General features: G+C 41.1%; 1 protein-coding gene across 4 annotated transcripts; it reads left to right on the top strand.

Moving 5' to 3' along the window:
- Positions 1-2165: 2165 nt before the first annotated feature.
- Positions 2166-23918, top strand: topaz1 (testis and ovary specific TOPAZ 1). Of its 4 annotated transcripts, none has more exons than XM_030064474.1 (20): positions 2168-2865; positions 4777-7072; positions 7168-7208; positions 7337-7440; positions 7572-7618; positions 7706-7773; positions 7917-7975; positions 8251-8337; positions 9394-9451; positions 9797-9948; positions 11019-11111; positions 11212-11324; positions 11420-11489; positions 11633-11804; positions 11916-12016; positions 13160-13325; positions 15160-15312; positions 16020-16223; positions 22147-22330; positions 23468-23918. In XM_030064474.1, exons 1-20 carry the CDS (start codon positions 2490-2492, stop codon positions 23676-23678), a joined length of 4755 nt encoding a protein of 1584 aa, XP_029920334.1. In that variant the 5' UTR covers positions 2168-2489; the 3' UTR covers positions 23679-23918. The 4 variants fall into 4 exon arrangements, with proteins under 4 accessions (XP_029920333.1, XP_029920334.1, XP_029920330.1 ...); XM_030064470.1 differs by having other exon boundaries at positions 4114-7072; XM_030064472.1 differs by lacking the exon at positions 2168-2865 and adding an exon at positions 2917-3324 and having other exon boundaries at positions 4114-7072.
- Positions 23919-24814: the final 896 nt, after the last annotated feature.

The following is a 24814-nucleotide window of genomic DNA, read 5'->3' as shown; positions in this document are numbered from 1 at the left end:
ATTCACAAGTTTGTATTTATAACACTGGACAGTCAGGCAACTTGTTTCGGGTTCTCTATAACATTGAGGATCTCAGCTGTTTAATAGTTGCATCTATATAGCCCTAGATTACCTTATGATGGTCTGAACACCATAATTTACCCAGCTGGTTTTGTCCCAATGGTTTGACACGCAAATTCTCACCCGCTCTGTTGCCTGTCTCTTCTCCATTCACACACACACTAACATTCACACACCTCCCTTTTGGGTTTTTTGTATTTCATTTTCATCCCTCTTTCATTTCCATTTTGTTTTAGGCACCTCACTGTTGCTATAGTTTCCACCTTGTTGTTTCTGTATAATTTAGATTTGAGGAGCCATTCTATTTATATCTCAGCTTGTCATGAATTAATTTTAGTTATTTATTTATTTTTTTTTTGTTGTTGTTGTCGTTTTTTTTTTTTTCTGCCGTCATTGCTTTTTTTATTTGTTGTTGGGTGAGATAGTATATTAAAAATCTCCCGCAACGTCTCAAAATCTCCCAGACAAACAAAACATATATCTCACATATACCTCACAGTATGTTTTGAGATGTTTCAAATGCACAAAAATTGGCCATAAATAAATATGCACTTTTAAATGACAGTTATTTGAGAAGCATTTTGAGTGGCCAAAATTAATTCCATCCATGCTTTTTTCATGTGCACAAGCAAGAAATATGTCAAGAAAGATGTTTACGTCTTTGCAGGATTATCTATTTTGATGATAGTAACAGTTGCCCAGCTCTATGTTAAATATATCCAGCAACAAAACTCTTCTCCTAAATGGGTTTCCCTTCAATAAAATGTAATGTTAATAATTTACTCATTACTCTGGCAGTGGTGAATCTTTTCACCACTTGTTTCATTACTACATTATCTGTATGTATCCTATGAAAAATACACTCGAGAACTTAATTGCTCATGATGGAAATTTGTGTTAACACAGATTTATTTTGGCATGAGATGGTAATCATTTTGAATAATAAACCTGATTTCAGTATATTCCTTTATGTCTGATGTATTGTCATACTTCAGTTGAAGGTGTTTTTACTAGAAACAAGTTAAAGATCAAACTAACTATAAAACTAACTATAAAAAACTGAGCACATGACGCAGAATATTGTAATGGGCACAGCTGGACACAAAAGAAATAAGTATGGAGGAAATGAGAGGTATTGAACATAATGCAATGGACTATTAAAGCACAGCATGATGGGAAAAAGTATATGAAATATTTAATGTGTGTGTAGGTTGTGCAATCTAAGCAGTAGAGCATAGTCTTCTGAGACAGAAAATAAATAAAATATGTCCAACATCAATTGCAGGCTTGTTTTATTGAGCTGTGTGTATTGTAAAAACTTCCATGTTCCTTTTTTTAGTCATAATGATGAGCTGTAATTGGTTATGAGAAACTGACGTGAATTTATCTTTGAAAAGTATATTGAAACATTATGGATTTTACAGGGTACCAGGCACAACAGCAACACTGCCCATAAGAGAAAAATAGTTTTGTTAACTACACTTTTTCTCAAACCGTAGTTTTGAAAAAAAAAAAAAAAAAATCTAACTGCAGTTTGAAGTATTTAGCATCATACAAGCATCATATTTGGTGCAGTGTCATATAATGTAAACTCACATGACGGCAAACTTAACACTGCACCAAACCTGTAGTTTATTTGAAAAGGGCAAGAAATCCAAATTTTGGTCTGTGAAACAAAAAAATACAATTCTCCGTTATATATATATATATATATACATATATAAGTTACTTCAGCAGTAAATGACAAAAACTAATGACAGTAAACTACCATAAATACTGTGAATGTAAATGTCATTGCAATTGAAAAACCAGTTAATATAGGCTCCTGGTTTAATCACAGGTAGGCCATGCTTAGTGAAACCAGCCCACTCTTCAGCTCCGTTCGACTTTATCATTGCCTTTTCATGTAGAGACCACATGCTGTGCTGTAGGTCTAATTGTGTTTTCAGTGTTTGTGGTTGAAACACTGAAATGGCATACTGGCAGAGGGCCATCTGAGTGCAGGCGAATGACATGCATATGAATATTAATACTGAGCATGCGCAGTGGCCAGGCTCCTCGCCAGGTGTGCCGCACGTTGCAATTATAATCAGAGAGCAGGGAGAGCGCTCAGGGCAGAAGCGAGGCTGCAACCCACACCCGTTATCGAGTTCAAAAAAGCACTTGTAAAGTTAATCTTACCTGAATCGCTGACTTTTTATGTTCAACTACCGAGCAGGCCGCCGTGGATGTGTTTGGATGAGAAACACCATTTTGGCCTAATCGATGTGGTAGAGTCAACATTGTCAACATTAGTCCACGGTGACATGGGCCGTTTTGTTGGTAACTAAGTTAATTAAAATGTCCTGCTTAGAGGCACGACGCCAGGCAAATCCCATATAATTTATTTAGTTTATTGCAGTTTGAATAGGAAGGCATTTGTTGTCAGCATGTTCCCGGCCTCCGGCAGGGTCAAACTGAACCGAGCTACACTGAAAGATGTTATTGGGCTGCAGCTGGTTCCGAGACGGAGGCGGGTATCCAAGGCACTGACTACAGCTGACCTGCCCGCTACGCCGCAAAAAACACAGGATAGACAGCGGCTCATGGAAAACCCCGTCTCCATCCCCGGTGAATTTGTCCGGCCTTGTTCATCAGACCAAATGGTCCCAGAAACTGTGACAGACACGTATGTGGGGGCACCTAAGAGCGGCCCATCCTTTTCACAGACTGACGGTGAAGGTACGCGGCTACCCGAGAGGAGCAGTCCTTGTAAACGCACTGGGATTGATTTGGACACGAAACATGAGGGGCCGTACACCAGAGGCAAGTATCACCAGAGTAGACCTAACACCAGGAGTAAGAGCAGGTTGGATAAACTCACACGGCCCACTTTTAAAGCTAAATTGCGATTTGCTTCGTGCATCTGCGCAAATTCTGCCGGTGATCTGGTGAGAGGGAGGGGCGACCGGCGGCGGCCGCGGACAGGAAAACAGCTCCAGCCGCCCGGGGGTGTCAAAGGCGCGGCGCAGCTAGCCAGACACAGCAAGACACAGTCACCCTATCAAACACGGTCTAGTTTGGGAAAATCGCCTGGTAGGACTTGGAAGATAAAACAAACGAGTAGTCGTAAAAGTGATATTATGAGTTATAGAGCTGAAGGAAAGAAAGGGAAAAGAAAGGGGCAGGGCAAAGGTAAGGCAAGACCAGCTTGGACTAAACTGTTAGAGATCGCTGCCGACCAAGTCCTTACAGCAACACATGTGCTACCCGCCGGACTCCCAAGTAAGGTGCATTTTATACTGTTTGCCATATTAACCTTGGTCATTTTCCCTTTATGGATGAACGTGTGACTTTATTTGTGGCGACTTTTCAAATGTCTAACGCCAGGTAAGTTAACGAAGGCAGCTATTATGCGACAACTAGCTTCAAGAAACCTAGCATAAGGGCTCGCTAGCTTGTTTGAAAAACTCATCGGTGAGCCTCAAATCCATGTGCAACACACCAAGGAGCCCCCTGTGTTAAGATTTTGTTGTTGAAATGACTTGGTAGGCTACAGAAGGACATGTCCAGGCTAGCTCTTATAAGTTATCTTGTCTTCAAAACCAAGCTGTGAAACCTGTCCTCAAAAATAGGCATTTGTCTTGGGAATGAGACAGTGGTTTGTCTTTCTGGACCCTCTGGGAGCCAGTTGGTTTAAGCACTGTACTCGATAGTTTTTGTGATCTAGTATAGTCAGACTGACCTGATGTAGCTATTGGCTAACCCAGTTGCTTGATGTGAGAATGGGAGTTTTTGTCAAAAGTACTAAATTAGGTCACAGTATGCATGTGTATTTTACAGAATGGTTTATCCTACCCTGCTTTCAGGTCTTGAGTTGTACAATGAGCAGTTGTCAAAAGAATTGGTTTAAAAAGCACAACTGGTATGGTAAAACCACATACTGTGGCATGAAAGCATACCAAGAAAAAAACCTAGATGCTGTGTTTTGTCCAGTTGATGGCTTCATTACTCCAAACAGCAACCAATGTTCTGAGTTTGCACTATTTCACCAGTGTTTGTTTCCACTTGCAGAAATCAATAGAAAGAGAAACGTGTGCCCAAAACCTGCTGGACTCACTGGTTCAGAGCAGTCTGTAAGAAGAGCTCTCATAGCATCCAGCTATGGTCTGTGTGGTCATTGTGAAAAAAATACTTCTCTGTGGATGAACTTGGGTAAGGAAGGTCCAGAAAGCACTAGCCCAGGGCTAAAGCAGCTTGTGCCCCCGTGTAAGACCAAGAAAGCAAACACAGTCATTCAGACCCCAATCTGTAAGACCCCTGCGAAGATTATAACATGGATAGGCAAGAACCCCATGGTGAAGCTTTGTGACGTAGTCCAGAAATGTGATGTGTGCTGTCATAAATGTGGCTATGTGTTGCCGGATGTGCTCAAGACCAAAGTTGTGCATTGCTTCAAACAAGACTTGAATGCTGAAGTTCGATTTCGGCCCCGTTGTTCAGGATATGACAAACACAGAGGTGGGGAGAGCACCGTGGCTAAAAGTAGTGATTCATGTCACAGTTTTGGCTCCGATAAGAACTCATCACAGCCCCAGAGTCTGACTGAACTCCAGAAAAAATACACAAAAGAAAACCCAACTGCAGAGACATTCATCAACCATGCCAACCACTGCCCTTACCTAGATGTTTGGACAACTGAAGCATCTGCCAATTGTTCTGCTTCTCTCTCATTAGGTGAGTGTACGAGCAAGGGGCAGTGCATGTTGGACAGAGATATTGAGGAGGATCCTGTTGCAGAAAGTGACGTCGTAGCACCAGAGAGACGGAAAGTGAAGAGACTAAGGCTTGGTGATAGTATTAGAGATGGGATTTTGCAGTCCAGTCCAAGTCTAGAAAGCAGCACTCAAAATGAACTAACAGAGACTCACGTTGGAGACAAAAGAAAAGAGTCTAGCATGGCTGTCAACAGTCAGTTATGTTTAGATCTGAGTACTGGGAGCATGCATGTAAATAAAAGTGCTCAAGAGGAATCTGGTGACCAGAACGGCGATCCTGGAAAAGATGATGCAGCCCAGAACTCATCAGAGCTGGTCTCTCAAAAGAATGGGGTGGGACATCACTCAAACAACACAGACCAATTGGAGCAGTTCTCATGCCAGAGAGCGAGGGTCTATTTCAGACGAATATATTTTTCATGTGCGCGCACAGACATGCCATGGCCCTTTCCTCACAAAGGTCTGACCAATCAAATGCCTGCTGGGTCTGATGCCTGTCTTACAGAGCCTGTTCCTCAATTTCCTAAATATTGCACAGATGCTGCAGTGAATCAAAATCAGGATTCAGTGTATTCACTTGACAGGCGAACCACTGGTATGCTCTCAAGTGTAGCATCAGGCTCCTCTTCTGGCACAAACCAATGGATCTCTTCTCACAAAAAATATGAGAGGGGAAAAGATGTCAGGTGGGGAAGAGAAGAGGATGTAGGACTCATCGTATCAGAGAAAAATGGGGAGGGACTGGGTAATCAGTGTTTATACTCTTCAGACAGCATAAAGCCACAGCATGCCTTTCTATTCCAGGAGGGTGAAAAACCTCAGTCAGTCAGTCTTCCCTCAGACGTAGCTGTCTTTTGTCCTCTCAGGGAGCAAAGGGAACCTGGTACAGGCAGAGTCTTGGTTCCATCGACGCCCAGTGATGGAAGTGAGACCGACAAGCAGTTGTCTGCATCTTCTACCTCAACTCCCTCACCAGCTCGCTTAGGTGACTGGCAAATGGCCAGTTCTTTCACTCCCATGTTGTCCTCATTTACACTTGATGATTCAGACACCCGCTCAACCACACCATCTTCTCTTCCAAATTCATTTCCACAAAGCCATGAGAATGGTGCTGTGTCTGTGCACACATCACACACATCCTCATCTTCACCCAAACATCTGGTCGAAACCTCTTTGTTGTGTTATAAAACCCACATGACCTCACCAAGGTATACTCAGTGTTGCACTCCTCCACCCAACTCTGAATCCTTTCATTCTTGTGCATCTTCCCTCATCCTGTCACAAGAAGAGCAAGAGACTGAGGAATACACTCTCACAGAGAGCAGTCTGAAACCTGAGCAGCATTGTCAGCCATCTCCCTCTGACAGTGACCTTGCAGATGTGTTTGGAAAGGAGAGTCCATCTCTCATCAGCTCCACAGAAAGATGGTTGGAGATAGGCTTAAATGTGTTTATACCTCCTCCAGTCCTCTCTCCTATCGCTTCACCACAAAGGCACTCCTCTACAAACCTCTTGCCACAAACCCATGAGGAAGACAAAGAGCAGAGCCAACACAAACTGTTATCTGGAAATCAGATGCCAAAAATGGCTACAGCGGTAACAGGCACTCGGGGTTGGTCTGTGGTTCATGAAAATATTGAGGACTGCAAGGATGGAGGACTGCAAACACATGAGGAATTGACCAATGGAGACCTAGAACAAGTTGATCCAGATTTTAAAATGAAGGAAAGCCTTACCACATATGGTCTAAAGGAACCCCAGTCCCGATTCAGCAATGATGAAGATGCAGGTGATTGTAATGAAGAGATTGATCAAGACTACCCAGAGGATGTAGAGCAGGGTAACAGAAACTCCGAAGTTTCCTCAAATCCTAAAATACAAGCAACTCTTAACACAGCTGTTCTGACAGAACCCCACTCTTCTCCTAGCAGCGATGGAGATGATAGAAGTTACGACGATGAGGCACAGTCACAGACCTCTGGAGGAGGAGGATGTTCACCTGAAACGTCAGTCAGTGAAAGAGAGGAAGCAGAGGCAGCTGATGATGACGACAAGGCCCACCTCTTGGATGAGTTTACAGCATATGAACAGGATATACTGCTTGTAGATGTGATCCAGGATGACCCAGACCTGTTTGGGAACGTGCCTAAGCAGAGTTTGTTGAGGCTGGGCCCTACAAGGGTTAGTGAGGCCCCTCATGCCAGTGCTGTAGGAGATGTGAGAGCACCATCATCATCACTGCAGACTGAACAAAGGTATCACTTTTTCCATAACTGGTAGCATCTCCTTTTAAATAGTTATCTTATTTAATTGATGATAAATGTAAGTGCCTTTCTGTTTTGTGTCTCAGGTCTGGCACCGTTGCTGCGGAGTTACTGGTACATATTGAAGGTATGACCAGTGTCAAAATCAGCACACATGATAAAAACTGCATCTCTGCTAAAACATGTCTGCTCTGAAGTTTGGTGTATTTTATTTCTATCCCATGATCATGCCGTGATTTTTTTGTTGTTTCTTAGCGGAGGAGAGCAACAAGAGGCCCTGGAGACCCCAGTCTGGTAGCAGTCCCCTCCAAATGCACAGCACGGACTGGCCCCCCACAAACAACCAAACCAAGACCATGGTAACCTTGGGTTTATCTCATTCAAATGAAGTTATTGGTAATTTAATGGAATAAGAATGTGTAACACACTTAACCTGTAGTTAACAGGTTCTAATCCACAAATCTACAATGAGTTTTGTGTCTTTGAACAGGAAAAAGAAGATGCCAACAATAATGATGTAAAAGATGACTTTGAAAGGTACCTGATTACACACACAACACTGAGCAAAATGGTTTGCCTAGACAAACTAATGGTGTTGTGATAATCATATTGTGTTTGTTATAGGAGCCAGGCCATCCAGACAGTGGGCCCCCTGCATAACACCATACCCCAACTCATGAGTTTTGGAAGTGGTGAGGAGTATAGACCCGGGCCAACAGTTATACTCTTTGTCATTTGCAGCAACTTTATTACTTGTATGTAGGGCTGTTAGTATGTTGTCATAGAGTAAAACATGAAGCTGTTGTGTGCAACTTCTTGCTTGATTTTCACACAGGGCCATGGATCAAAAACCCATCGAACATGACCGATTGGAGGCGCCAGAAATCCAGTGCTGTACGTGTTTTCACATATAGTGCACTTGCGACTTTTCCTTTTGATTTGAAAGAGTTTGACTAAACAAATTAGCTCTAGACAAACTACCTTTTAACAGATACACATATTTGTATTTGGATAACTTTTTCATGTATTTGGTTGCATGTGGAAGATTGTGCTTAAGGACAAATGAAAAAGGACAATCCATGTATTTAATAATATGGTGTAGATTTCTTCTGTATTTATACAAAAGGTACTTACGAATGATTCGACAACAACTGTCTCTTACTCCTCAGTATTGCCGGCTCTACTTCAGTGAAACCCTGTCCTGTACTTTCAAGATCTGTCGGTTTCAGCATGTGCCCATTGAGGGGGATGAGAAGGTGAAGTGAATGAGTTTAATTTAGAAATGTACAAATTCACCTTTGTGTGGTAAGGATAAACAGGCCATTAATGTGGAAGTGGCTTTTGCCCTTGATGCACACAACACAAGGTTCCCACACGTCCTGGAAATTCTGGAAATTTATGGTTAGTTTTCCAGTCGTGAAACACACCTGGAAACACCTGGAAATTAAAAAGAAATGCATATAAAATGTCCCTGAAATAGTTATGAGAACCTGGAAAATTATAAAGTTACATTAAAATTACATTTTCAAGTGTTTTCCTGATGTCATATTGCACATTTCTAGCCACTGACGCTTGGGGTCAGCGCCTGTTGTTAGCCAGCTGTCGTCTTTTACCACACTTTCACCACAAGTTCATTTGTGCATTTTGCACATGCAAACATCTTGTACAACACAAAACATGACACGCTGACAGCATATTATACGAGAATCAATTTCATGCAGTTTTGAGCTTTCTGGCCACTTTCTCCAATATGAATCATTCTAAGGTGACCTTGACATACATAGATATTGAGCTAATGTCAGGTCACTGACAGGTCACTATTTATTTAGTAAATGAAAGTTCTGTTATTGTGAAGGTTTAGCCTTATCTGTGAACACGCACACGTGAGCTGCCAATTCACACAGACCATGCACAGATATATCAACTCCTGAAGTAATCATGCCAACATCTGTGAAGAAAATCTCCTTTGGATTTGTTTTTTGATATTAGAAATTTATATTTTGTGTACCAAAAATAGGCTGCACTCACCACAGTTGAGACACGTGCTTGACGTGGAGTTTGACCACACTGTTACAGTCTGTTTTGGAAATGGTCTTGGCTAGCAAACAACTGGCAAAACAGTTGGAGTTGAAAATTCACTTCACAGTGAAAATGTGAAACATTAGTGATCTGTAGGTTTGAAGGTTGGTGACTAGAGGATTGAAGGAGTAATGTCAGTCACAAGAGCAGCAGCACCCTCTGCTGTGCCATAGTTGTAATGCTACACTTCAATTCAGAATCAAGGAGTTATCCCCCCCCTTTGTCTCTTGTAGTTCTGCATTGAGACTGTGACACGGTTCACTCAGAATCCACTGTGCCTCCCGAAAGCAGGCAAGCATTTTCATTGTATTTTAAAATTTGTGAGTGAATATTTATCATACGGCTTTTTAGCCTTTTGATTGTTAGATTATCTGATATGAATGATGTTGAGAATTTAAGATTTATATAGACCATTTGAAATAGTTACCAAGCTCTTTGATCATTTTTTCCTTTCCTTTATGAAACCATCAGGTTCTCATCCATGATTCAATCTATTTCTCCATTTCCTTTTCAACACTTCACTTTACCTCTCTGCCACTCAACCCAACTTATCCTCCACATATTTTTAACCGGTCCATGATCTTCTCCACCTTTTGCGTCTCTACGGCTCTCCTGCCAATCTCCTGTCCTTTCCAGGAGCTGTGTTTACAGGCTACTACCAGAACAACCCGCCAGGAGTGTATTTCTCCATGCCGGTGTTGATCTCCCTCCTGTGGGCTCTGCTCAAAGCCGGATTGCTCCCCACTCTCTTTTCGGTCCTCAACGCCAGCGTGGCTCACAGGATAATGGTAAGTTTGGTCTTTACAAAGCTCCTTCACTGTGTTGGTTGGCTAAGACGTAGCATCGTAGATCAAGCCTTTGTTCAGAATTGAGTGATTATCAGACTGAATTTAACATGATAGGGTATGGGGGTCACATATCACAAAACAACAGTCACATTTTACTCTTTCTGGTGGAAAACAGCTTGGTTTTGACACCACTACTGTCACTTGTATGCTGATTTCATACAGCACAAAACCACATTGTTACAGCATTACAATTTAAAAAAAAAAAAAAAAAACATTGTGATGGGATCTGATGATGGTCAACAGTGTACATGTTGATGGCAGAACATCATGGGAAGAGGATGTGCTGCCAATGGCTTTTCTTTTTTCACAAAATACCGTAGTTTTATAATTTGATTACTTGTGATAAATGAGACTTTGCGGTTGGAAGGCTGTCTGGCAACACTCACGCTGCATTTAGATTGTGAGTGGCTGCAGCTTAGCCAGCACTGTTTTTCTCATTGTTCACTCTAAAAAACCCTGTAACCTGGGGCGTCCCAGTAGCTCCCCGGATACGAGCGTGTACCTCTTGTTAAGGCTGAGTCCCAATCGCAGTGTCCTAGGTTCAAATCCAACCTCAGGCCATTTGCTGCATGGAATTCCCTCCCTCCCCCCTACCTTCCGGTCTCTCTGTAACTGTCAAATAAAGCAGAAATGCCAAAAAAATAATCTTTAAAAACCACATACCCTTACAACAAATATGTGATACATCAGTGTCCAGTGGCAATCTCTGAATATGACCCAGCACCCCACCATCTTGGAAATCAGTCATGATTCTCCGTCGGTAAGACACTGAGCCCATCCTCGTTTCACCTTATTTTAACGCCATCCTCTGCATCATTTTAATTATCTATTATTTGTGTGTCCTATTTCTCATCCTGCTTTTAAATTGCTTATATGCTCTTCCTGTCATTTTTCGTCTCTTTTTTTCACTGTCAGTTTTCTTTTTATTTTCTTAGCTGTTTGGAAAAGTGTTACATGAGTAAGGATGGTTATTACATCACTTTTCTTGCTCTTGCTTGTTTTCTTGCTAGCCTGGTCCTGAGTTCCTGTTGGCCCTCTTTAACTTTGTGAGAGAAAGGGGGCTCATGGGCTTTGTGCCTGAACTCATGCAGCTCACAGCCAAGGTACCTCACTTGATACACACATTGTTTACTCTTGTGCAGGAGGAGCTGTGTTTTATTTTATCTGTATCTGGAGGTTTCCATTGTGTGTATGTCTTTACAGATGACTGATGCAGGCCTAGTGCTCAGTTCAGATTACGCTGAACTACAAAAAACTCAAGAGTCCCACCAGAAGAACCCTCTTAACGCCTCTACTCAAATGTCTGACAACCACAAGTGAGTGGAACAGCCTAATCATGTCAGACCTTGGCAGTCATACAATTTTAAGTCTTACAATAGCAGTCATTGACCATCAGTAACTGTTTCCAAAGGTTATCACCATCCACCAGTGTACCTTTTCCAGAGACCCTGAATTTGGCCCACGCCATTGTGGAAATAGAGGTTGGTTCCTCTCTTCAGTAGCTACTTGCCTCTCTCATTACCTAGGCTTTGAACAAATTGGGCCGGCGTCCACAACGATGAAATGGTGGCCTCTTTGATCTCTTGCTGTAATCATTTCTGCTTTTATATTTTCTTTCCATCAGCTTTGTACCAAACAGGAGGACTGGAGGCGGATGGGGGTGGTTTTCAGGTCCATCTGCCAATCCAACCAAGTTCCCAACAAATTGGAGCTCATCAGCGGTCGCATTGCCGTAGCACTCCTGTCTGAGACCAAAAACAAACTGTCCCTGCCCTTTGCTGCCTTTGCTGAGATGGGTAAAAATCAGTGTAACTTGAGGGGAAAACAACACATTTTAGCAGAGTTTTATATTTATTTGTTATAGGTTTAAATTGAAGTCAGGTTGTGTAAATGTTTTTATGTTTCAGTGTATCAGGATGAAGGTGAGAACAGCCTGATCCGGAGCTATCTTGGCAGAATCGGAGTTTCTCTCATGTTAAGATACCACAAAACACATCAGTGGGCTAAGGTAAACAAACAGGATGTGTGTGTCTCACACAGCAAAGTAGGACAAGCAACATAAATGAAAATGTGCCATATCCATGCTGTTGTGCTTATGTTTCTGAAACAGTTTGTGTTTACAGAATGTATGTTTGAAAGACTACTCAAAGAAAAGTTTTGACAGCCACGTGTTTTGAGTTTTTCCAGAGTTGTTTTTTTTCCTCTTTGTTTCCTCTGCACCAGCCATAGCCAGAGGCATTATGTTTTCAGGTTGTCTATCCCATTCTTGTAAATCTCAGGAATCGCTTGAAGGCTTCAATTTGGCACACACGCCACCTCTTGGACTCAAGAATGAACCGATTATGTTGTTGAGGTCAAAGGTCAGGGTCACTATGACCTCACAAAACACATTTCTGTCCGTAAATCAACAGTTGATATGCTAATTATGACAAAATTTCACGCAAATGTCAAATAGGATAAAATGATGAAGTCATGACATTTTTTTTTTTATCCAAAAGGTCAAAGATCAACTTCACTGTGACATTTTTTTGACATTCAGGAGTACACTCTTAAAGTAAAAGCGGGACGTGATTGTACCTAACCTGAAATAACACTGAGACGAAAAAGCGCTGTGTGGGCAGTCTCTCTCTCTTTCTCTCTCTCTCTCTTTCTCTCTCTCTCTCTCTGTGGCAGGTATAGATGGAGTAAGAAAGGTTTTGTTTTTTTATTTAAAGAAAACACTGCAGGTGTCGATACCGTTGGAACGCAATGTTGGTACCAAATTTTTGGTGCTGATATTTACTGAAGTACTTAAATCTGAAATTGGATTTGCAAGACTGTCTCATGACAACAGTCAGTCAGACAGTAAATGAAATGTTGATTAAGTACTCCCAGTGTTGCAGCTGTCAGAGGAACTGCAGTTTTGAATTGTAAAACAACTTAAGGTCCAGAAAATACCAGGGGTCCACCAACTTGTAACCATGGTGCTGTCTTGTGTGTGTGTGTGTGTGTGTGTGTGTGTGTGTGTGTGTGTGTGTGTGTGTGTGTGTGTGTGTGTGTGTGTGTGTGTGTGTGTGTGTGTGTGTGTGTGTGTGTGTGTGTGTGTGTGTGTGTGTGTGTGTGTGTGTGTGTGTGTGTGTGTGTGTGTGTGTGTGTGTGTGTGTGCATGCAGGGTCAGAAGGTTGTTGAGGTGCTGTCCAAGTCAAAGGTTAGCTACTCAAAGCTGAAGGGCTTGTTTGGGAATGAGGATGGGGCATCACGCTGCTGCCTTGTCACCATGGCTACCGAGCTCTTCCTCCTGAACGGCAGTGTGGAGGGTGCTCTCAACACACTCCGAGGTAACCTTGGAGCAAATAAACAAGAGGTGCTGATTAAATGACTGAAAGCATATTTAATGTCAGCTGTAGATGAGTTGAGGAGACCTCTATTCACCAAGCAAGTGAAGGCGTATGGGTGGTTTTCAGCCTGAAAAGCTTTTTTTTTTTTTTTTCAAACTTCAAATATTAGGCTTCAGAATAATTGAGTTGTGTCGTACTGACTCTTAGATTTCCTAAAACATAAGCGGTCTTTTAGATTTTGTATTGGAATCAGATTTGTTGTTTCAGTGCCTAAAATTGTCATATGGTGTGACATGAAAGTTATTGTATATAAAATGAATTCTTTATCATTACTGTCATGAGACTCTGCATTTCCTGGTTCAAATCTGCAACATTTTGTATTTTTCTAAATTATTGCACAAAGTAAGGCATTTATGCTCAATCTTTCACTATATTTTAGAAAATTCTGACAAACTCTGTTCTAAATTAACAAAAAAAAAAATGCTTGTGACTCTTGCTGTATTTTTTCCATGTGTTCCACTGGGATTCTTTTTTCCACTAACAAAAACTTTTTTGGGGTTACATTTTTGAATATCGCACCAAATGATATTGTGTCACACCACAATATGAGCCACACCACGCCACAGTTTGTCAACATAAAAATGTGGATTTTTCAGTTCAAGAAAAATCACACAAAAATGTGGAACATTGTGCCACTAAACATTTTACCAGAAGTATTCATTTATAAAAAGCTTAAAATCAGTTTTCATTTTCATTGATTGAATTGTTTTAGTTGATTGAGTTTATTGCAAATATAAATGAGTAAAAGTGTTAAAAAGCAACAACTGTCTGCTACTCCCCCTCGCAGATACACCCCCCCACACTCCTCCACTCTCTCTTCCCCTTCTCTTTCTCTACTTTCTCTCTCCTTTTTTTTTTGTCTTTTCTCTCTCGTACCCTGTCCCCATCCCTCTCCTCTCTACCCCATCCCTCATCTCTCCTCCTCTCTTCTCCCTCATCTCTCTTCCTCCTCTCCTCTCTCCTGTCCTCACATATCTTCTCATCATTTTCATAAATAAGATTTTAAGATCAAGGCAAACTGACTGCATTGTATAGGTTCTGATATTCCACAGACAGTTTGATTGAGATGGTAGAAACTACAGTTTGATTTGTTTGGCCAGAAAAAAGGCATTTTTCTTTCTAAGTTGTTGCACACAGGTCACCCACAGCTCCTCCCCACCATATATCCCCATGATCTATCCCACATACAGCTTGTTATCATATTTAACATCAACAAACTGTCCCTCTATGTATTGTATTATGTATTGTTTATCAGAACTTGTCTTGGCGGTGCCAAAAAAAAATTTCATTTATTGAAAAAAATGGCAAGAGACAACTCACCTTGTCCATGCTGAACAAAAACCCCTCCCCCCCAAGGGTTTCCAAATAATCACCTGTAGAATATCACAAAACAGTGTCACACCATGTCATATCAGTTTTTGGCACAAAATCTTATCAATCAGAGCTGATTCAAAATCTTATGCCTGGACCTGGGAAAAGACCAGACTCGCAAATTGACATCTATATTATCATTCTGTACTTTGTTGAGGAGTTGCATTTATTTTTCTTAGTTAATTGCTAATTGAACTTTTACGATACTGCAGTGTCTCAGGAAAGCAGGCTGGAGATGCTGTAAGAATCTTCCTGAAAAGGTGCTTAGGCAAAGTGTGTGTGTGTGTGTGTGTGTGTGTGTGTGTGTGTGTGTGTGTGTGTGTGTGTGTGTGTGTGTGTGTGTGTGTGTGTGTGTGTGTGTGTGTGTGTGTACGCGCATGCATGCATGCATTCGTTCGTTTAGAGAATGAGTGGTTCATCAGGTCGCCCTTGTGGCCATCAAATCCTGATGATCTGGAGAAGAGGTGCCATGTTTTGATGCGTCTAGCGGAGAAAACCTCTCAACGAGACACACTGGAGGTCCTCTCCAACCTTCCTGGACTCAAAGAGCCAAGTGGTGAGAAAACACCAAATCAAAACTGAGAGAGTGTAATTCCAGTCCACACATAAAGGCAAGATAACAAGCTTCCATCATTTCCAGGAATATTAAGAGGCCCACTTTCCTTCAGTTGTAACTCAGTAAGGCATCAGTTATTTTGACATTCAGTGACACACATAACAAAACAAAAGTATAGCAGTAGTATATCTCTCTGTGTTTTCAGACAACTGCTGGTTCATTAAAAGACAACTTGACTCAGGATCATTCAAGACTAACAGGCTAGGAATTATGGTTGAGAAAAAGACAGCCAACATTGGCATGCATTGACATTCTGTGAGTTTTTGTCTCCTTCTTTCAGCCACTTATTAGGTGCTGTATAATGTTGTTGATCACAAATATCACAAACTTCAAATATTGCCTGGGAAGATGTATCCCACATCACAGTGTGACCAGCTTTTCCCAGCTGTAGATAAGCCTGTAGCATTTGGGTGGTTTGTGATGTGTTAGTGGTTTGAGATGTAATGATTCAAACAGATTGTGACAAAGGACAAGATGTTTGTAGTTTGAATGTACTTCTTTATTATTCATCTTTATCTTTATTATTCATCATCTGCCTTGCACTTCTTTCCTGTTGTCTTTTTCCTGCATTTTTTTTTTTTTTATCAATAGCAATAACCTGCTGTGGTAGGTGTGGCAAAGTGCATATCATGCTCTTTTATCCTCAGACTTGGTAGATCCTTCAAAGTACAGTCCCCAATTTAACTCTCACCTGCAAGCGTGTGTGGAAAGGCAGACCCTTTCCGTAGCATCAGATACAGTGGACTTCATGCTCTCTAAGAAGCTGGCAGTGGAGCCCTCCCTGCTGCAGACACTTCTACATAAGCTGGGCAAGCTAAACCTCTGGCTCCGGGCTCGGGAAGTGTTCAAACGTAAGTATTTCTCTCTATATGTGGGGTGGGGGTGTCTGCAGCTAATCTTGGAAGCTGATTTTCTTTTTGGGCTTACATTTTTTTGTGGTCCTCATGGTTGTGGTGATTCAAAACTTTTGCACAACATTTGTTTTACCTAATTCCGCTCTCTCTCCATTCACTGTCTGCCTCGCTAAACCATCTCTCTCTCTCTCTCTCTCTCTTTTTGCCAGGATCACAATGCACCGGTCCCTCTCTGCAATTCACTGTCTGCCTCGCTCAACCACACAGCTCTCTTAACTTAAGAAACACAACACTGTACAAAATTTCAGAGCGTGACATTTCACCACTGAAAATCACTGAAAATCGCTTTTAAATTATAAACCACATACAGTCAGTTCCATAAGTATTTGGACAGTGACACAATATTTATAATTTTGCCCTTGTACACCACCACAGTGGAAATGGAGTAATCAAAACGTGATTGAAGCGTAGACTTTTTTTTTTTTTTTTTAACCATTTAGGAATTACAGCCAGTTTTATACATGTCCCCCTATTTTCAGAGGCTCAAATGTAATTGGACACTTGACTAAAAGCAGTTTCATGACCAGGTGTGACCTATTCCCTTGTTATTTCATGACAAATTAAGAGAATAAGGTGTGGAATTCATTCCAAGGGTTTGCATTTACATTTGGTAGGTAGCTGTTTATCAGAATCTATCAGACAGATAGCAACAACTCTAGGAGTAGCCAAATCAATGGTTTGGTATATCCTGAAAAAGAAGGAATGCACTGGTGAGCTCAGCAACACCAAAAGGCCTGGAAGACCACAGAAGACATCTAAAGTAGATGACTGAAAAAGAGAAAATAAATACAGAAGGTATACAGCGAGGTGCAAAACACTGGTGTCTCTCAAGAACAGGAAGGCCAGTTCAGACTTTGCAAAAAAAAAAAAAAAAGATCTTAAGAAGCCTGGCTGATTCTGGTTCTTTGTATAGATGAAATGATGAACTTGTATCAGAATGATGGGAAGAGAAAAGTGCAGAGAATGAGAGGAACACTGACCCATGACCCAAAGCAGAGCACATCATCTGTCCAGCATGGTGGAGGCAGTGTTATGGCATGGGCATGTATGGCTGCCACTGGAACTGGCTCACTGGTGTTTATTGATGATGGAAGTATATGATATGTGACTGCTGGTGGAAGTAGCAGGATGAATTCTGATGTTTATAGGGCTATACTGTCTGCTCAGATTCAGCCAAATGCCACAAAACTGATAGGATGGCTCTTCACAGTGCAGATCGACAGTGACCCAAAACACACTGCGAAAGCAAGCCACGAGTTACTGAAAGCAAAGAAGTGAAATATTCTTCAGTGGCTGAGGCAGTCCCCAGACCTCAACCCAACTGAGCTGCTTTTCACCTGCTGAAGACCAAACTGAAGGCAGAAAGACCCACAAACAAGCAGCAGCTGAAGGCAGCTGCAGTAAAGGCTCGGCAGAGCGTCTCAAGGGAGGAAGCTTGGTGATGTTGTCCATGGGTTACAGACTTCAGGCATAGACTGCAAAGGATTTTCCTCCAAATATTAAATATAATCCTTATAGTTATATATGTTATGTATAGTTTGTCCAATTACTTTTGAGCCTCTGAAAATTTGGGGACAATGTATAAAACTGGTTGTAAGACCGGTTATACTGGTTAATACCGGTTGACACCACCATGGGGGCAGGGGGTGGTACTCTAGTGTCGGCAAAATTTCCATATACTAGTAAGCTGCTGAATCTTCAAAAGGCATATATGTGGCTAAGATAATGTGTAATCTTTTCAGACGGGGCACAGCGGCTCCTTTCCAAGAACTATTTATCCATGAGATGGGGATCAGATGTCCATATCATTGCTAAACTTTTAAAGTAACACATAATGCTGTCTTTATAAACATTAGTTTGGACTTGTGTAGATTCACTACTAGTTGTAAAGTTCTAATTACCAAATCTCTGGATCCAGTAGGAACATACTCCTTAGGATAGAAATAGTTTATTTTTATACATAGCCAGGTACATTAAAGGAAGGAGCCTTCTTCAAAACCACATCTATAGCACATCCATGATAATTTGGCGATTTGAAGCGATGTGGTTCCTTAACCAAAAAGTAAAAGAAAAACTACTTTTCAGAGTTTTTTCACAGATGTTTTTTCTTGGAATATATATATATATATATATATATATATATAAAGGACTGTTGCAGGGATATTCAACCATATGCCATGGAGCACACAGTCTGTAGGTTTTCACTCCAACCAAAAACACCACCAGGTGATTTCAATGATTACCTCACTTTCAAGCAGAGAAGGGACTAATCAGTGAACTCACCTGGTGGAGTTTCTGGTTGGAATGAAAACCTGCAGACTCTTGCTGCTCCATGGCACATGGTTAACAGTCTCCATCTGTCTCTCTTTCATGCTGAATTTCCAAGCCTCTGCTGGACTTAGATTTGCGAGTTAAATGGATTTTGCCACTGGGGTCTGACATTTTGGTTATAAAGCTGATTGGTCCACCACAGTGCCACCAAGAGGGCTCTAGGCTTCACACTTCACACATACACTGTTGGGTCAAATTTGATAAACAGTTTGGGAATCTTGATCTAGAGAATCAAACTCATTGACCGACTCAGCACCATCAACAAGCCAAAAAGTCCCCAAGCTTCAAGTGACAACATGTCAGAGACTGCATATCACACATTGCCTACAGTTTTGCCTGTAGACAGACAATTGGACTCGAGTCATAGTGACTCGACTCGAGTCAACTCGAGTCACAAATTTGACGACTTGCGACTTGACTCGGACTTGAGGGTAAAAAGACTTGACTTGACTCTGACTCGCAGACAATGACTCCTGACTCGACTCGACTTGAGACAGGCTGGCTCGGACAACTTGTAGCATAAGTTTGTCTTTTTTTTCCACGTGAATATCATATTAGTATAGAGCAGTGCAGGTTCAGACCATTGACTGATTGATTGGAGACAGCCTACTCCCTTTAGTTTTTTCCGCATGTAGCAGAGAGGCACTGCATGCATGTACGCACAGCGCACGCACTCTGATGATCAGTGGGGGAGCCAGAGACACAGCCGCGCTGCTGTTATTTGGAATCATGGAAACTGCAGGCAGTTCTTTAGTTTCCAAAGTAATCCAGTTTGCTTATAAAAACTTCCAATCTGATGGAAAACGGCAACGCAGAAACGCTCAGTGTGCATGTGTGTGCGTGTGCATGTGTGTGGGGATTCTATATGGATGCGTAGCACAAGCTGTGTCACTCACCACTGTCGCGATCGCTGATGTAGCCACTGTGACCATATAAATTATATACACCATGGTAACAGCAAGCCCTCGTCTTCCATCACTTTCAAACATCGCAACTTTTCATAAGACATAATCAGGCATCAGCAAGGTTAAAAAATTTAAGTCGTTTCACCTGCACCTGCACCACAAGGAAAAAACATTACAACACCTGCACCGGCACCGTACGAGTCCAAAAGGCAAAGAAAATTTCCAGCTACAGCAGCGCACTGACATAGATTGTCTATTCAAAGAAGAGGTATCACTTTGGATAGTTTTTTTTGTTGTTTTTGTTTTTTTTTTTTTTTTTTTCTTATCTATGTTATCACATGCATACTACGGCTCATTCATTGGTAGTTGAATTGTTAGGTCTGTTTGATAGGTAATTTACATTTTTAAAACAAATAATAATTTAACATATTGTTAAATTATTTGACTCATGCTTACTGGTAAACATCTACTCCTGCAAGATAATTTATTATGTTCTACAACTTATAAACATACTCTAACACTACATACTGAGTGTTTGAGCATCATATCTCCTCTGGGCTACAAAAGGTGGTCCTAGCCATTTTTACCAGTCTTACAGCCATTTTAATTATCAATACCTATATTAATTTGTTGTCAAATGACACAATATAATACAAGTACTAATGTGTTGCATAACTAGACAGGCATGTAATTCAGTAACAGCTCAAAATGCTTTTTAATAAAACTAACCAAATCAATAAGATCTAATCTAAATGATCTAAATGATCAGACCTGTAATGTTGTAATGGACAAATGAAATCAAATAACCTGTGACTCGACTTGACCTGACAGCCTGTAGCTGACTCGACTTGACATAACTTATGACTTGACTTGACAAACTTGTTACTCGACTCGACATAACCTTGTGACTTGACTCGACTTGCTTGCCCGCAACAGGAAAGACTTGGGACTTGCTTGAGACTTGGACCAAATGACTTGAGACTCGCTTGGGACTCGGATCGGGGTGACTCGTGCAATTGTCTGCCTGTAGATGTTAATTGTGTTGTGGAACATTTAGGAGCTGGGTGATTTTTACTCACAGTTACAGTACACAGATATGGATGTAAACTGCAAGTTGACTGGTGTGCGGAGGCATGCAACTGCGAGGTGGTATTTCCAATGTTTTTGGTCAAGTCTTCACGACTTGTCTTGTGTACAGATTCATTCTGTCTTAAATGCGTTATAGGTGAAAATCCTGTTCTCAGACCAGGAATGCTGAGTCTCATAGTGTACTGTAATTAAGTGTATTAAGACAAGGTGATTTGTCCTGGTAGCTAAAGTTTTAGAATTCCATCGGTACAAAAAAAATCAGTGGGCATCTTCGGTTTAAGAGCATGCAATCCAAGTAGTAGCCAGGAGGGGGCACTGTCAGTCTCACAAAGAAGAGACAAATTGTACTTGAGCTGTCAAGAAATACTTTTTTTCAGAGTTGGTAGCTTAAGGCCACCTCACTTATAATCCGACATTAATTTTTCCATAGACACCCAGGTTATATGATTCCATGTAACCTCTCTAATACTTTTGGTTCAGATTTTTAAAGAAGCTAAACTGAGCTATTGAAAGGTGCCGTGGTTGGGAACGATAAATGCAGTCCTGGTAATGTATTCATTTTAGTGCAATTCTGCCAATCAGGGTAATAACCTAAACTTTTTAAAATACAGATTGAGTTGTGTAGGCTAGTGCATCCATGGTGGACGAAAACATAATAAGCATAAAATTTTCTGGAAAAGCTACGTTTAAGTTGGACACCGACTTTTAACACAGTATTATCTGTTGCCAAACCCTTAAGAAAACACAGACACTATAAAGAGGTTGACTCCAGTATGGCTGAAGTGGACTGATATATAAGTAAACCATAAAACAATGATATGGTCTACCCCTAACCACTAAATATGCTTTACCCAAAAGAATGAAATGACAGGACTGTAGGAGCGCCTCATGCCACTGAGACTAGAGTTCCCCACTCACATTATCCAGGAAGTGTACAAATTTTAACAAACTGACAAGCATTTGCAAGATTTTTATGTGCACCCTTCTTACTAGCTCAAATCACAGTTCTGGGCTACAACAGAGAAGAGCATCACATCCCCCTAATTACAAGCCTTTAGGTAGCCCTATTTATCCAAATTAATTCCAGGTGTCTGCTATATACTCTGCCAGGAAATCTCTGTCCACAGGGACTGGCAAATGCAGTGAAATACAAAACTTTCTCCTAAACAGCTCCCTTTAAAATAGAATAAACAAAATGAAGGCATAAGTTATGTTAGTGATCACGGTCCTTAAAATCTCAGGGGAGGGGACAACTGCTGGCTGGATTTTTTTTTTGTTTGTGCTTGAAATGTTTTCTTGACTCACAAACACTTTAATGCATCACTCACCATTTGTACTGTGTGTTCAGTCTGAAACAGCTGTCAGGAGCAGCTAAAGTCAGAAAACTTCAACTGTGGGACATAGCTTCAGTTGAGTTAGGACACAGTGATCCCTGATTGGTCACTTTGACTAATCAGGTGCTATGGTTAGTCACATATAAGACGAATACAGCATGACAGCATGTTTTCATGGTTATCCCATTGTGTGTTAATCAGATGCGCTGTGTGGGGGATATTACCCTGGTGTGTCAGCTCCGCCCGGCCTCCTGGCGCTGACTGTCCCGTGTCGACTGGGAGAAATTGAGATGGCTCTCACCTTCGAGATGTTCATCATGGTCAATGCAACGGTCATACTCAATACCACAGAGGCCACCTCTTGTTTGAGTGTCACTCTGACAAGGTAGGGTGCGCTAGTAATTTTGGGCTTTGTCCTTGTAAACCTACCATCCCTCTCTCTATCCCCTACAAGCAGTGAGAGCGCAGGGGGAGAGGGGTTGTTTACTCGAATATGAGTCTAGTCTGCCTCACTCATTGATTCTTTATCTGACTGAGGTTTGTGCAAGTTAGAATCTATGGCCCCGACCACGGCTCTGAAGTATCAGCAGTCCAACTGTGCTGTGTGTTGATAAATCCATGGTGCTGTCCATGGTGCTGAAGTAGCAAATGGATTTGTAATTGCACCTTTTTCTCTCAGTCCTGTCTTGTCAGTTTTGTCTCCTTTATAATATTCACTAAACTATGCTGTTCTGTAAATGCTCAATTCTATACCATCTATATGTCTATGAATTGCAGAAGAACAAGAAGATAGAGCAACACTGCTACCTGTAGTATTCCTATAATATTCCTTTAATATTTCTATAATTCTTTCGGTAGTGTCTGTGCTGTTGAAAATAAACCCCAGACCAAACCACCTCTATAATAAAGTATTTTTGGGGAGACGTGACTACAGATGTAGTTTTAATAGATATATGGCATAACCTGGGAGTTGAGCAGGTAATGTGACTGAGGAAATTAACCTGCACTGACCGAACCACTCTGAGCTGTGACAGTTACATAAAAGTTGAAGTTTATACCGTCAAAACAACAGTGTGTTTTGAAAAATAAACATGATTAAAATGCTTAAAAATTCCAAGGGAGCAATTTCATTATACAACCTGTTGTATAATGACCAATAAACTTCCTTGTATCCTTGCAACTTAGAATGGCTGCGCTTGTAGTGTACTGTGAGAAACATGAGAAAACCCTGTCTGAATAATTTTTTTGTGCTTACTCATTACTTGAATACACAACTATAAAAAGACAGTTGTAGCAGGGAGACAAGGAAGTTAACTGGAGAAAATGGAATGGTAGTATTTGTAGAAATTTGATAGTTATAGTTGAGGCGTTCTGCAACAATGTCTTTAGGGAGATGTAGATGGCAATGTGTGTTGGTTGGTGGTGTAGTGTGGGGCTCCCATTGGGCCATCCCTCCATTGGAAAAGAACAAATCACCTACTGCTTGTATCTGTTTGTGCATGACACTGTCTCCTTCTTCCAGGACTCAAAACTGTGAGAGGAAATACCTCTCTGCTGGCAGCCGCCTCCTCTCTGCAGCATGCCTACCCCAGCCCCGTCTATCTGTTCGATACACAGCGGTCAACTCTTCGCAAGAGCAAGTGTTCATATTAGACGCTTCATCAGCCCGACGGTGGCTCCGACACAATCACTTGTGGGCCAGTGAGGTGTGGTCACACTCCTCCAAACAGTGACACCTGCCCATCGTCTCCTGCAATATTAATCCAGTTCTAGGAAACTGCTTGCATTCCAGAAACTTCAGGTTCTTCTGGGAAGTACCATCGGCACTTAAATCTCACTGTATATTATGGTGTTTGTTATTTGGCTTTATTACTTTGTTAATGTTGTTGTCAGACTTGTTTGTTTCCAGTTCCAGAGCAGTGACTCAATTTCTTTGTATGTTTTTTATAAATACATTGTTCTCCTAGAACCAAGTTTGACTGCGTAGTGTTTTTTTCTCACAAGTAAAAAAAAAAAAAAAAAAAAAAAATCAAATCAATTTCTACCAATTGCAATAGCTGTGTAACCATTAACACACTGCATTTTGTATAGCTGCGAGTACAGTTCTTAAATGATCCACTGGGGGGAGTAAATAATCTATGCCTTTTTTTTCCCCATCTTCATCGGTAACTGATACAAGACCTTGAAAAGCTTCATAGATTACATGAAACTTGAATGAGCCCTGTGGGCAAAATTGAGTCTTGCAAGAGAAGGGAATACCATGCAAATTGGACAATAGAGAATACTGAAGATAAGTAATCCATCCCAATGAAGATACTTTCAATACAGCAGATGGAGATGTTACATATTTACTGACACATTTACAGGTTTTTTTTTTCTCATTATAGGAAATAAAATCTAATGTCTCTACATTATGTGTCCAGACATGTTGAAGTGTTATAACTATGTGCACAATCAAATTTACAGATGGAGGCAACATGTGCAGGGCATGCTGTAAGTTCATAGATAGATTTAATGTATAGGAGAAGTCAGAGTATGCAGATATTTTATATAATCATTAATTGTCTGATTTATGCAAGAATATGAACAAGTAATATTACTAATTGTTCTTTAACAGTAAAATATATATCTCAGACACACCTGATGACATTTTGACAAAGCCTGGAGGGATGACACTGTTCAGGCAGTGTTCTGGTAAAGCTTGAGGTGGGCAATTAAAGAAAAAATACTGCAATATATTATTACTCAGTATATATACAAAAATGCCTAATAAAATGTCTGACAGCAGGCAGTAAAAAAGATGCACAAACAGCCAGTCTTGTAGCAGGAATAAAAAGGTTCAGTAGTCGAATGCACAGTTACAAGTGAG

This window comes from Myripristis murdjan, chromosome 11 (genome assembly GCF_902150065.1).
Source record: "Myripristis murdjan chromosome 11, fMyrMur1.1, whole genome shotgun sequence".
Lineage (NCBI taxonomy): Eukaryota > Metazoa > Chordata > Actinopteri > Holocentriformes > Holocentridae > Myripristis > Myripristis murdjan.
This window is presented reverse-complemented; position numbering and strand designations above follow the sequence as displayed.

What these genes read in the sequence shown, in the direction of transcription:
- topaz1 (XM_030064470.1), top strand. Translation starts at nt 2,490, where the DNA reads ATGTTCCCGGCCTCCGGCAGGGTCAAACTGAACCGAGCTACACTGAAA. An exon ending in GTAAAAGATGACTTTGAAAG is followed by an intron (nt 7,619 to 7,705) that starts GTACCTGATTAC and finishes TGTTTGTTATAG; the next exon opens with GAGCCAGGCCATCCAGACAG. An exon ending in TGCTCTCAACACACTCCGAG is followed by an intron (nt 13,326 to 15,159) that starts GTAACCTTGGAG and finishes TCGTTCGTTTAG; the next exon opens with AGAATGAGTGGTTCATCAGG.